The 12147-nt window shown below is 41.2% G+C and overlaps 1 protein-coding gene across 2 annotated transcripts; it reads right to left on the bottom strand.

Annotated features, from left to right (window-relative positions):
• Nucleotides 1-8130: 8130 nt before the first annotated feature.
• hlx1 (H2.0-like homeo box 1 (Drosophila)) lies at nucleotides 8131-11880 on the bottom strand. Of its 2 annotated transcripts, XM_085372690.1 has the most exons (4): nucleotides 11257-11880; nucleotides 10571-10747; nucleotides 10219-10403; nucleotides 8131-8938 (listed from the first exon to the last, which is right to left on the bottom strand). In XM_085372690.1, exons 1-4 carry the CDS (start codon nucleotides 11696-11698, stop codon nucleotides 8609-8611), a joined length of 1134 nt encoding a protein of 377 aa, XP_085228816.1. In that variant the 5' UTR covers nucleotides 11699-11880; the 3' UTR covers nucleotides 8131-8608. The 2 variants fall into 2 exon arrangements, with proteins under 2 accessions (XP_085228816.1, XP_085228817.1); XM_085372691.1 differs by lacking the exon at nucleotides 10571-10747.
• Between the last annotated feature and the right edge of the window lie 267 nt (nucleotides 11881-12147).

The following is a 12147-nucleotide window of genomic DNA, read 5'->3' as shown; positions in this document are numbered from 1 at the left end:
GGCTTCCAAGAGAAACACGTCTTTAAATTTAACTTGAGATGTTTCTCTCTCTTTTTTTTTCTTCCTTCTTCTTCTTCCACTCCCAACTGCTGGCAAGAGCCTGGTTTTGAAAGCAAAGCAAAGATGCTTGGAAACTGCGACCATGTTAAAAAAGCACTCAATAATGTGGCTTTTTGGAAATGTGGCGACAGCTTCTGTACGAGAGGGTCAGATTTCAGCGCTGGTGAACATGTTTGGTACTTGTGCAGCTGCAGAAAAGCCCTGAGTACCAGTAGTATTCAGAAAATCCCTTGATTTACACAGTGGTGGTGTATTTACTGAAGCCTAATGTGATGTGAGAGGAAGGGAATCGAGATCACGCAGATAAATATTCTGGGGATTGTTTTTGGTGATTTAAATTTCACATGCAGTATATCAGATATAAACTCTGGCTTGGCACTGTGGTCAGTTAATGTGCATTTGACTGTTTCTCCATAGCAACTTCAGCCACACTCTCCTCTAATACTCAGGGAAAAAGAAAATCCCAACTGTGTTTGGAATAAAAGGCTATAAATAAAAGACTTGATACTGGTTATTCCAGAGAATTGGATTAAAATGAGGGGGGGCGGCTGGAAACATTTTGGCCTGGTATCAAATTAAAGCTTTGTACCATGCAATAATATTTTGCTAGTCTCGGGAGGAAGTCATCTCTCATGCCAATGATTCAGAGCTCATTTAGGGAAAAAAGCATGCAGCCGATCTCATAAATCAATATTTGATGGAACAAACATACCTCGACACTCGCCTTCGTTAGTTACTGAATAAAATGCTCCATTGATGATGAACACATTTTTGGGGCTTTTTTAGTTTAAGGCACTCTAGCCAAAAGCTAACACCTCTGAGTGCAGCAGAGGCCAGAACATATTCATTAAGATCTAAGATATTCTAATGCTGTGTGCAAACACAGCTAGGGAGTGATCCGAAATGTCAGCAGTGGGACACACTTAAGTCATCATAGTGGTCAGAGTCCCCTTGCCTCATGTAAAGTATTTTGGTGCAAAAACTGATGACTAATCCAGAAAATTCCTCCTGAATAAGTGTTTTCCATGGGTTTCTCCAACACAGTGACAGTGTAAGAATTGTGTAAGATGACTGGTGACTGTGAAGCTGTGGTTATGAGTGCAAATGTCACAGTCAAAACTTTAAAACGGTGGATAAACACAGATATAATTTAAGGTCTGTTTGTGCCCACAGTCATGTGAATAAGAATATTTCCGCAGGACTCTGTGCAGTTCTCACCTAAGTACACCCTTACTGCTTCAACAGGAATTAAGAGTGCCAGGTGCTACTAACCAAATGCACATGATTAACCTGAACATCTGCAAGTGTGATCACTACTAACAAAAGTATGAGTTTTGGCAGTTCTCTGATCTGGAGGGTTCAGGTGTGTTCTAGCACAATCCCACAATCTTCCCAGGAGTTGACATCCCGGCAAATTCACCCAAAGTTAAGACTGTGAAAAAAATCTATTAGCTATATCTCAGACTCATCAGGTTAGCTTGTTAAATGTTAAAGTTCATGACAGTACAGTTACTAAAAGACTTAACAAGTATGGGTTGTTGGAAGGGTTGTGAAAGGAAAAAAGCCTCTTCTCTCTAGAAAGAACATGACAGAGCAGCTAATGTTAACAAACCACAAGACTTCTGGAACAATCACCTTCGAACAGACGAGACAAAGTGGTGAAATGTATTGGTATAGTGCTTTACTTAGCCCCTAAAGAGCTTTACACTACATACAGTCATCCACCCATCCACACACTGGTGATGGCAAGCTACATTGTAACCACAGCTGCCCTGGGGCGCACTGACAGAGGTGAGGCTGCCGGACACTGGCGCCACAGGGCCCTCTGACCACCACCAGTAGGCAACGGGTGAAGTGACTTGCTCAAGGACACAGCAACTGAGACTGTCGGAGCTGGGGCTCGAACTGGCAACCTTCCGATTACAAGACGAACTGCCAACACGATCACCCCGAGCGGAGCTCTCACAGTGGAGATGTTTGGCCATAACACACAGCAACAACTGTGAAATATGGTGGTAGAGAGAGTCGGATGATGATTTGGATTAATTTTTCAGCCACAGGCCCTGGGAACTACGCAGACATTGAGCTGACCATGAAAGTATCGTAGAATGTGAGGGCTCTGCACGAGTCTAAATCTAATGCTGGGCAGAAACGATGTCATACAGCAGGATAATGATCCCAAGCACGGCAGCAAATTTATAACAGAATGGCTGAAAAACAAAATCAAGGTGTTGCAATGGCCCTGTCAAAGTCCAGACCTCAGCCCGACTGAATCACTGCAGCGCGACCTAAACAGAGTTGTACATAAACAAACGCCTGCAAGCCTCAATGAAATGAAGCAACATTGTAAAGAAGAGTGGGGCAACACTGAGAGACTGAAATCATATGAAAATGATTAGTTATTGTTGCCAAAGGTGGTTCTACAAGCTACTAAATCACGACTGCAGAGTCCTGTGAAAACGTTCATATGATTTAACACAACTTTAACACAAAGTATGGTTTACACATGGGTAACACCTCAAATGACAATGGGGCTGTTATTTTTCACATTTTTTTCCTTATTCTTTTTTTTTATGAAGCAAACATGACACAAATTAGACATCACTGGATAGCAGCGCACCTCTTCTAATAAGTACATGTGGACACAACAAAAAAAAGGTTCCTCCATGAAACTACTCACAACAAGTTTAGTGGAGCAGCTGCGTCATGATTTCTGGAAAGAAACACTGCTTGTGACCTTTTCATATTAAGCACAGGTTACTTCTGTCAAACTCCTGTAGCAGTCCCATTAGATCAGCTGACCCTAATGCCAGCCCATGTCAGCTGATACCCTTCTGTACATTCTTTTTGGCAAATGTCATATCGGGCTTTTCCCATCATCATCATCATCATCATCATCCACTTTTCAAACCTGCCTCAGTTTTTTTGGCACCTTGAGGCAAGTGCCATCAAGTTCCACTATATTAAAGAGAAGATATCGCTACACTCAGTGTCTTCAAAACCAGGAAGCTCACAGTTAAAGCACCTAGATGGCACTAAGGGCTGAGAGGTGAACTGTTCCTTTATATCAAATGTCACAAAGGAATGCCCTTAGCAGAGTAGGGTGGTCAACAATCACTAACAGACAACAACACATTAACAGTTTTCAGCCATTATCTGCCTGTAAGTACTGGATAAAGGTTTTTGTTGGTAACTTGGTGTCTTGGGTTTTTTTGTACAACTTACAATACGAAAAAGGCGAGTTTGCATCAGCAGCTTAAAATAAAAGTCTTGATTATTTGGGATTCTTGAGCAAAAACAATCCAGTTATAGTGATCTCAACTAGGTCCCTATTCACAAAGGGTGACCGCAGTGGGCAGTGCCACTTTTACGCATATGTAGCGACTTCCACAGTCGCTGAAGGCCGGGGATGGAGCCTGCCTATTTGCCTGACACGCTGTCAACTTTACGCAATAATGCGAGAGGTGGAATTGCTTGCTTGTTTATTAAAGTGCTTTGAAAGTTTACAGAGTAATGTGATCGGCTCCCGATTCAGACTCTTAAAACATCACAGGCTCTCATGCACCAAGGGGAAACTCGCTGTGCAGCGGTCAACAAAAACTACGGCTACCCAGCCCTCCTCTCTGTCAAAATCAAAACCAGTGAATGACAGACTGACGACGCCCTCTTAATGTCGCCGCTAGCACCCACGTGACTCCAGTTACAAATCACCATAACAACCAAACAAATGAAAAACCCAGTGATCATCAAAATTCAATACATTTAGTTATGGCTCCAACAGCATATTTTTATACCAAATTCGCTTCTCGATGCAACCCTGAAAGGATGTTTGTCTCCTTGTATGCTCATTTCTTAGACAGTTGTGTAAACCACTACAACAATGAGCCACTAAACTGGATCAATGTAGGTAATGTAACTAAAATTAGTAACTGACTTTTATCAGATAAATAAAATAAAATGCGGTTCACTCCTTAGATAAACACCCTAAAGGAACCACTCTGTGTCCTTTGTAACCTTCCAACACACTTTAACCAGATATTCAGCTTGTAAAATACATGATGCATTGTTATTTAATAACCACAATAAAGGACTTAAAACTCTGCTGCTACACCATTAAAGTGCAACATTTGCATGATAATCCAATAAACTCATTTGAAAGGTCTTAACGTGTAAGTTTAAGCAGTTAAGTGCCAGTTTAACACTTCTTCTTTCTAGGCTGGTTGAAGAAATTCATGATCATTTTCTTGAAATGTTTACATCATGATCCTTATCCCTATCACCATGACAATTAAAGATGCTATCAAAATCATCTTCCAAAAGAGGAAGAAGCAGACTTACTAACATAAACCTTTATGTTTTTTTGCACGCAGCTTTTATCAGCGGCAGTTTCATAAGCACTTGTTCTGTTACTTTGTAGAGACATACGCAACACCATGGGCGCTAAGGCCTTGTCTGACGTGTTACAGCAACGCGGGAGAAATCTCCATCAGCCTATCGAGCAACTTCACAGATAATGCCTCAAAGCACTTGAGACGTCATGGCTTTTAGTCACGTTAATCTCTCAAGCACTGCTGACAGAAACCCCCTCCTCTGCTCTCACTGAGGTAATTTGTTGTACACAGTTACTTTTTCAAAGCGTTAAATATTGGCTGAAATCTGCGAGGTTGGTTTGTTTTATGGGTTGCCCTGTCCTGGGGCTGTCAAGAGGGACGTATAGGACAGCTTTTAATGGAGGCGGAAAGGCTGACATTAAATACAGGCCAGATGGACTTTCTCCTATCCTGCTCATAAAAGTTCTTAGGACAGTTCACAAATCAAGGCCTCTCAGTATTATGTTAAGGGTTCGGATTGTTATTGTTATTGTACATTTGCAAATACTAATGTAATTTATGGCTTTTTGAGGATAATTCGAGACTCAACCCACCCAGACATTTAATACACGAGTGTTTAACAGTTAATATTAGCTTGATAAAGTGCCCGGAGCTTTTACTGCCTTCCATGGAAACTGACTATCATAACTCTGACAACTTCTCATCCAGCAAGAATTAAGAGTGAAGAGGAAGATGAAGAGTGCCATCTACTTCTCTACCGTCCCAAGCCAAGTTTAGGAGAAGCGACGCTGAATCAAGCTTAGGGGTAAATAAAAGGCAGCAGGTATACTGTACGGCCAGGCATGGCGGCAGGAAAGTGAAATTCAAGATGCTAAAGTAAAACGGAAAACCCCCAGGTCTCTCGGGGGGCAGCGCTCTTTCCGGAGGAGAAGAGAGAGGACTCCGTAGTTGAGAAAGTTTCTGGTGGTCCAGGTTTTTTGGGTAACTCACTATGATGTTGCTGATTACATGACAAGAATGAGCGAAGAACTTTGAGTTTCCTGAGTGGATTAAGGGTGGAGATTAATTTGTGCATCACTGCAAATCATGCCACCACCCCATTTTCATTCTGTTTGGAAGATTTTAATCTAAAAAAATGTTTAAATGTTTGCGCTATCTTCAGCTACATTTATGTCATAGTCTGAAAATTGGGATTTATCACACATACTAATGGTAACTTTATAATGAATAAGGAATACTGTTACAGATTATCATATAGTCTTTTACATCCCTACATCCCCAGCAAGTCCCTGAGGTCATGTGATCATGACCTGGCGACTGTGCAGCATAAAAAAAAACTGTGGAGTCTCTTTTATATGGCTGCTAAAAGCTCATTTTTTCAACATTTCTTTTAAATAATTAATAAAAAAAAAAAATCTTTATCTTTTTAGCATTTTACTGTGAAGCTCTCTATGATATTTATCTCGAAAGGGGCTTGACTTAGTGAAAATAGTTCCAGCTAGTCACGCTGTGATCAGCTTTATTGTTGTTCTTGGACTGAATTGATTAAACCCGAGTGAAAGCTGCACCTGTTTAAATCTGTGATTTAAGTAAATATAGAAATACCACAGGAGCACAATATTTGAAATATAGCAGGATTGTACAGATTGTTAACAAAATAAAATAAAATGCCTTTGAATCAAGAATATATATATATATATATATATATATATATATATATATATATATATATATATATATATATATATAGTGGTGGTAGACAAACAGAAGAAGACGGCCGTAGTGATCGATGTAGCGGTTCTGAATGACAGCAATATCAGGAAGAAGGAACACGAGAAGCTGGAGAAATACCAAGGGCTCAGAGAAGAGCTCGAGAGGATGTGGAGGGTGAAGGTAACGGTGGTCCCCGTGGTAATCGGAGCACTAGGTGCGGTGACTCCCAAGCTAGGCGAGTGGCTCCAGCAGATCCCGGGAACAACATCGGAGATCTCTGTCCAGAAGAGCGCAGTCCTGGGAACAGCTAAGATACTGCGCAGGACCCTCAAGCTCCCAGGCCTCTGGTAGAGGACCCGAGCTTGAAGGATAAACCGCCCGCAGGGGCGTGCTGGGTGTTTTTTATATATATATATATATATATATATATATATATATACGCAATTTTCAGTTCATTAATAGTTTTCGTGAAATCCTGGATGCCCATTGCCTAGGAGTACTGTGTGGCACTAACTCCAATAAATCCTCATACATCTTCCAGTGCTGGTGTTTAGGAGTTTAGGAAACATTGTAAAACAGTACAAAGCTTATTTATTAGCTTGTTTTCCCATAAAGTTCCTTCAGGCTTATTTTCCATCAACAGACCTTCTAGTAGCCGAGGCAGGTTGCTTCAGATTAATGCAAAAATTATCCTTGCTGTACAAGACGCACGACACTGGAGCTCTTAAATATATTTATACTCACATTAATAAACAACAGTGTGACTCAAACTGTCATCTTACACAACCATTACGCTGGCCTGCAGCTGGCCTGGAAAACACTTACACAGGAGGAATTTTCTGGAGAAGTCATCAATTGTTTTTTGGGTTTTCTTTTTTCGTAACAGAGTGCTTTACGTGACTCTGACAGCTATGATGACCACTCAGAAATGAATATTGATCTTTGTTATGACACTTACATTGTATTTAAAACTGCAGTATGAGGAATGAAGAGTTTGAGGAGATGTCACTGCGTTTTAGTCAAGATTTACGAGTGCCTTATAAAACAGAATTACTCCTACAGACACAGATAGACATAATAGACATGTAAAAGTGGGGAGTGTGTCATGACATCATGCTATTAAACATCCTTTAGCTCACTTCATTGCCCTGCACGTGCAGCTTTCTGTATATGGCTGCAACAATGTTGATTTTTTTTCCCCTGTTGCCTTCGTGATTGGCTAACTGGGACATTTCACTGGGTCACTGACATATCATTTGATGCTGGATTATGAGCGGCATCGTTTATTTGTATTTGGTGTGAATAGTGACTTCAGATGGGAGATTATGAATAGATGTTGATTGTATCTGTCTGGATGCATAAAATATACTAATCCGGGTCCTCGCTGCTATCTGGAGCCAGTAACTGTATACAAACTGTAAATTATCCTCTGGGTGTCTCCCCCGTTTTCGGCACTGCCTGAATTAACAGCGTCCAGAGGACAGAAATGCGCTTCCACGAGGGCAAACATTTATTTACGGTAGATTTACAAATTATTATGTTTTAAAACTAATGTTGCATTTAAAATGTTTAAACAATGATAAGTTCGTTTGGTGTTTCCAAATAATAATAAAAAATTAGCTACATATTGATATTAATCGTCTTTTATTTTCGCAGATTATTCTTTTGGACAGCAGCTGCTATTAACCTTCATGAAAATAAAAAAAATAAATGTAACAAAAGTTACCTACATTATTTTTCTGAAATTTATTGCTGTTTGTGTTAGTTGAATTTTCTAGTTGCACTGTTTACAAGCAAACAGCCAAGCATGCATCGCACAGAATATCTTTGTTAATAGTGTGGCTATGATAGTAATAATAATAATACGATTTTCAAGGTAAGAAAACATTTTATTTACAACATTTTCAGTGCAAATGATTAACAAAATAGCATATATATATATATATATATATATATATATATATATATATATATATATATATATATATATATATATATATATATATATATAACATGAACACTGGCGTGATGTTCTGAGATCTCATTCATAACGTGAAACGAGTGGTTCATAACCTCAAAATAAAATTCACAACCCCGTATTTCCTTCGCATGAGGAAAACATCATGCACACAGAAGCTCTTGAGAGGAAAACGACAGTAAGCAGACACTGGAGGAGGCCGGAAGTCTGCCTTTTGTTTCTTTTCTTTTTTCTTTAAACTTTACGTGCACTGTGGTTTTATTATAAGGCCAAAACAGAGATCAAATTTAGTAAAATTCACACCATAATCTGCAGCATGCTGGGTGTATTTTGCAATAAAGCTGTCTATTTGCGTCACGTGTTTCCAGGAATTAAACCGACCTTTCAAGCTTAACTTCTCCACCACAGCAGCGGGAAGTGATACTGCTTCCCCGGCGTCTGAACATATTGTCGTTCTTCTGTCAGATTTTTTTTTTTTTTATAAATTCTCATTCTTCTAATGATTGTTCGTGACCTAAATACGTCCTCATATTAGCACCTGTGATGCCGCTGTGTCTGTGACTGTGGCCACCGTCTCTGTGCTGCTCGCCGGCGCGCTCCCGCTCATGATCACGCTGGGCTTATTGTGCTCAGAAATGTCCAAGTGTCCATCAGCGCTTTCCTCCCCGGCCTCGTCGGATTCACAATCGCTCCCGCCTTCGCTCTCACACTCAGACTCCAGCGGCTCTTTGGGCTCCCTGCCGCCGGACTCAGACAGACTCTTCTCGCCCTTCTCGTCCTTCTCCTTGTCCTTCTGGGCCTGCGCTTCTTTGGAGTGTCTCCACTTCATGCGTCTGTTCTGAAACCAAACCTTCACCTGAAAGCAAACATTTAAGTCAGGAAGCGTTAAATTCTTGTACTCCCCTTCCCCTAAACAACCCCTAAACCTTCACACAAACTGGAGCAGCATTTCAAGGGTTAAACAGTTTTTGTTCAAGGAAAAAAAAATCCCAATATTTTCTTTCTTTCCTCTCTTGTTAAAAATGAAAAATAGTCGACACAATTCAAGGCAAACCACTGCCCAGGAACATTTCACTTTACCAGGTGAATCCCACTGGTACAAAGGAGCAGTCCAAAAGCAATAAACACCACAAATGCAAATGCAAAAGCAAAAGCTATAAAACCTCTGCAGATGACAAGAAGTTGGAACCCTCATATAAAATATATCCTCAAATGTGACATAATAAAAATATATGATTAATTAAATATGAGAATCTGTTTCTATTTTAGTTATTAGCATTAATGTTGCTTGGTGAGATTAAATGACGCTAAGTGAAGAAATGCAAACACAAAAGAAACGTGGCGAAAGGCTGCCCAATATAGGGTGAGATCTGGCACATGGCAGAAGGCCTCTTAGCCAATCACATTGCACCATACAGTCACAATGCTGCCTGAGGTGGAGGTAAAAGCCTGTTAGGATTTCAGCTTTGTTACTCATTTCCTTTTTTTTCTTTTTTCTTTATATAAACGAGCCCAAAAAAGACAGAAAAATGAAGAAGAAAAAAGATTGAAAACAACCTTTTTGGAGAATTACAAATGTGGGGAGGCACAAAAATCATCTGACCTCTTCACTGGCTGCAAGTGAGGACGCTGAGTTTGGCAACAGCTGGGTTAACTAGCCTACAGTGAAGTATGAGAAACAAGCACACTGTGGGTATTTTACAGTGTGTGCAATGATTTAGAGGGCAGAGAGGTCAGCTTTTAGAGCAGGGGAATTAGGCTAAACATAAACTTTGACTGGGCAATTTTATGGGGGTAAATGGGTTCATAACTCGAGTGTATTTAAAATGCCTCATGTCTTGTTGCCTTGACTTCTCCTGGATCTACTTTAAAAGATACCTTAGGTTACGTAAAATAAATATATGAAAGCGGGTTTACGTGAGCTGTTGATAAAATAAATAAAATAAATTACTAATCTGCAAAATCTGTCTCTGAGATAATAATAATAATAATAATAATAATAATAATAATAATAATAATAATAATAATAATAATAATAAGAAGAAGAAGAAGAAGAAGAAGAAGAAGAAGAAGAAGAAGAATGACAAAAACAGGCCAGTGCAGGCCCCATCCTCCTGAGTAAACACTGCATCTTACCTGAGCGTCTGTCAGTCCCAGCATGGCAGCCAGCTGCTTTCTGTCTGGCTTGGTGACGTACTTCTGTATTTCAAATCTTTTCTCCAGTCCTTTCCTCTGCAGGTTTGAAAACACTGCTCTGGACCATGACCTTTTCCTCTTGTACGTCTGAGGCATCGTGTCTTTTGTGAGGACAGCGTATGGACCTAAATGGAGAAAAAAGAAAGAAAAGGACAAAAGAAAAGAAAACACGATGAGGTTAAAAAAAATAGACTCCAACAGTCATAGTGGACATTCTCAGCAGGTGTGTCACACATTAAAAAAGATATTAGATTTTTTTCCGTCTGCTACAGTCCTATAGTGTGATGTCTACCTGGGAAGGTGTCCTGAAACTGATGCTGGCCTGATTGTCTGCTGCTGCCTAGTGAACTCATCATGGAGGACGCGTCGCTCATCCCGTGGTCTATGGAGGAGAAGAACTGGCTGGCTGAAGGCTGAACGGGGACGTGGATGCCTGACTGACGGTTCGAGCTAACGATGGATGCGAGATCTGTTATAGAGAGCGAGAGATGAGGGGCTTCAGTCAGCACACAATTATCGCAGAGACACACACTTACACCTCCGCTCTTTTCTGCTGGGGGCAAACATTGTCAAGTTTAAAATAAAGTTTGGGGGGATGGGGGGGACCTTTCTGACTTTATTACCCGGATTTGATTTGGTTAAAGTACTGCGTAACCATCTTCCAGCTGCGTTGTTGAAGTTTGAAGCTGATCCTGACCTCTGACCTCTTGTTAGGGGGGGCAAGAGAGGAGATTTCCCCACAGGACTCGTTAATGCGAGACTATGTGCGCCCGGACTCTGTCACCAATCTGTCAGTGCTATAAAGTGGAGCAGGTTGCTTCTGGTTTCAGTTTCTAAGCTTTGGATGTGATTTTGTGTTGTCTTCTTGTACAGCTATGTGGTAAGATAGAAATATTTAAGGTAATAAACACACCCCTGTTTTGTTGTTTAACCGCCTCTAAAATGTAACTTGAGTGGGATAAAAACCTCTCCGCTCACCTCTTAGTGACGACTTTTCTTTGTATTTTGGATCAAAGTCTGTTGACAGTATCCGATCAATTCCAAATTTGAGGTCTTTGCTTGAAGGCGGGGGGACTTGTTGGGAGTTAAATGCCGTTCTGGGTACTGATGTTAGTTGTAGTCCGTGTCTGTGGTAGGGTGACGCCGGATTCACCCTGGCACCGTACGGCTCCGGCGCAACGGGAGAAGGGCGCAGCGGAGAGTTGCCCGAGTGCCCCTGTTGTGCGCGATGGTGGTGGTGTCCCATGTGCACCATGAGGGCCGACGATCCCGAGATGTTCTCCGCATCTCCAGCCTGCAAAATGTCTGCGATGCAAAACGAGGGTTTCTTCATGGTATCCACAGCGAAGCCCCCCGCGCAGTACGCGGACCAGAGGCTGAAGTTTGATGCATAAAACGGATTGAGCCCGGCCGTGTACATCCCGGAGCTTCTAATGCGTCGCGCTGTTGCTCAGAAGTGGGTATAAAAGGACAGGCATGTAAAAAAGCACGGGTGGCGTTTTAGGAGGACAGATGATCGTGCTCTTTGTGTAAGTGCCAAATCGCTCTCTCAACTCTGAAATCCTAACCCTGCAGTTCCACTCTGAAGTTTCTCCGCTGACACTGATTGGTCGCTGTCGGAGCCAATGGATGTTTTGCATTTGCTCACATCACGCCCTTGTAAATGAGGATGATGTGTAACATAGTCTCTCTCTCTTTCACACACACACACACACACACACACACACACACACACACACACACACACACACACACACACACACACACACGACCGGGGCTCGTTGGAGCAATTTTGATCCTGAGATGATGGATTGATCACTTAAAGAGAACCTCCTCCTCACTCATATGACCACATACAAAAACAGTCAT

The sequence above is a fragment of the Diplotaxodon limnothrissa genome, linkage group LG15, assembly GCF_057381915.1.
Source record: "Diplotaxodon limnothrissa isolate DT_005_m linkage group LG15, D_limnothrissa_male_GT1.1, whole genome shotgun sequence".
Taxonomy (NCBI): Eukaryota; Metazoa; Chordata; class Actinopteri; order Cichliformes; family Cichlidae; genus Diplotaxodon; species Diplotaxodon limnothrissa.
Note: the sequence above shows the minus strand (reverse complement) of the source record. Positions and strands in the feature narration are given on the sequence as shown.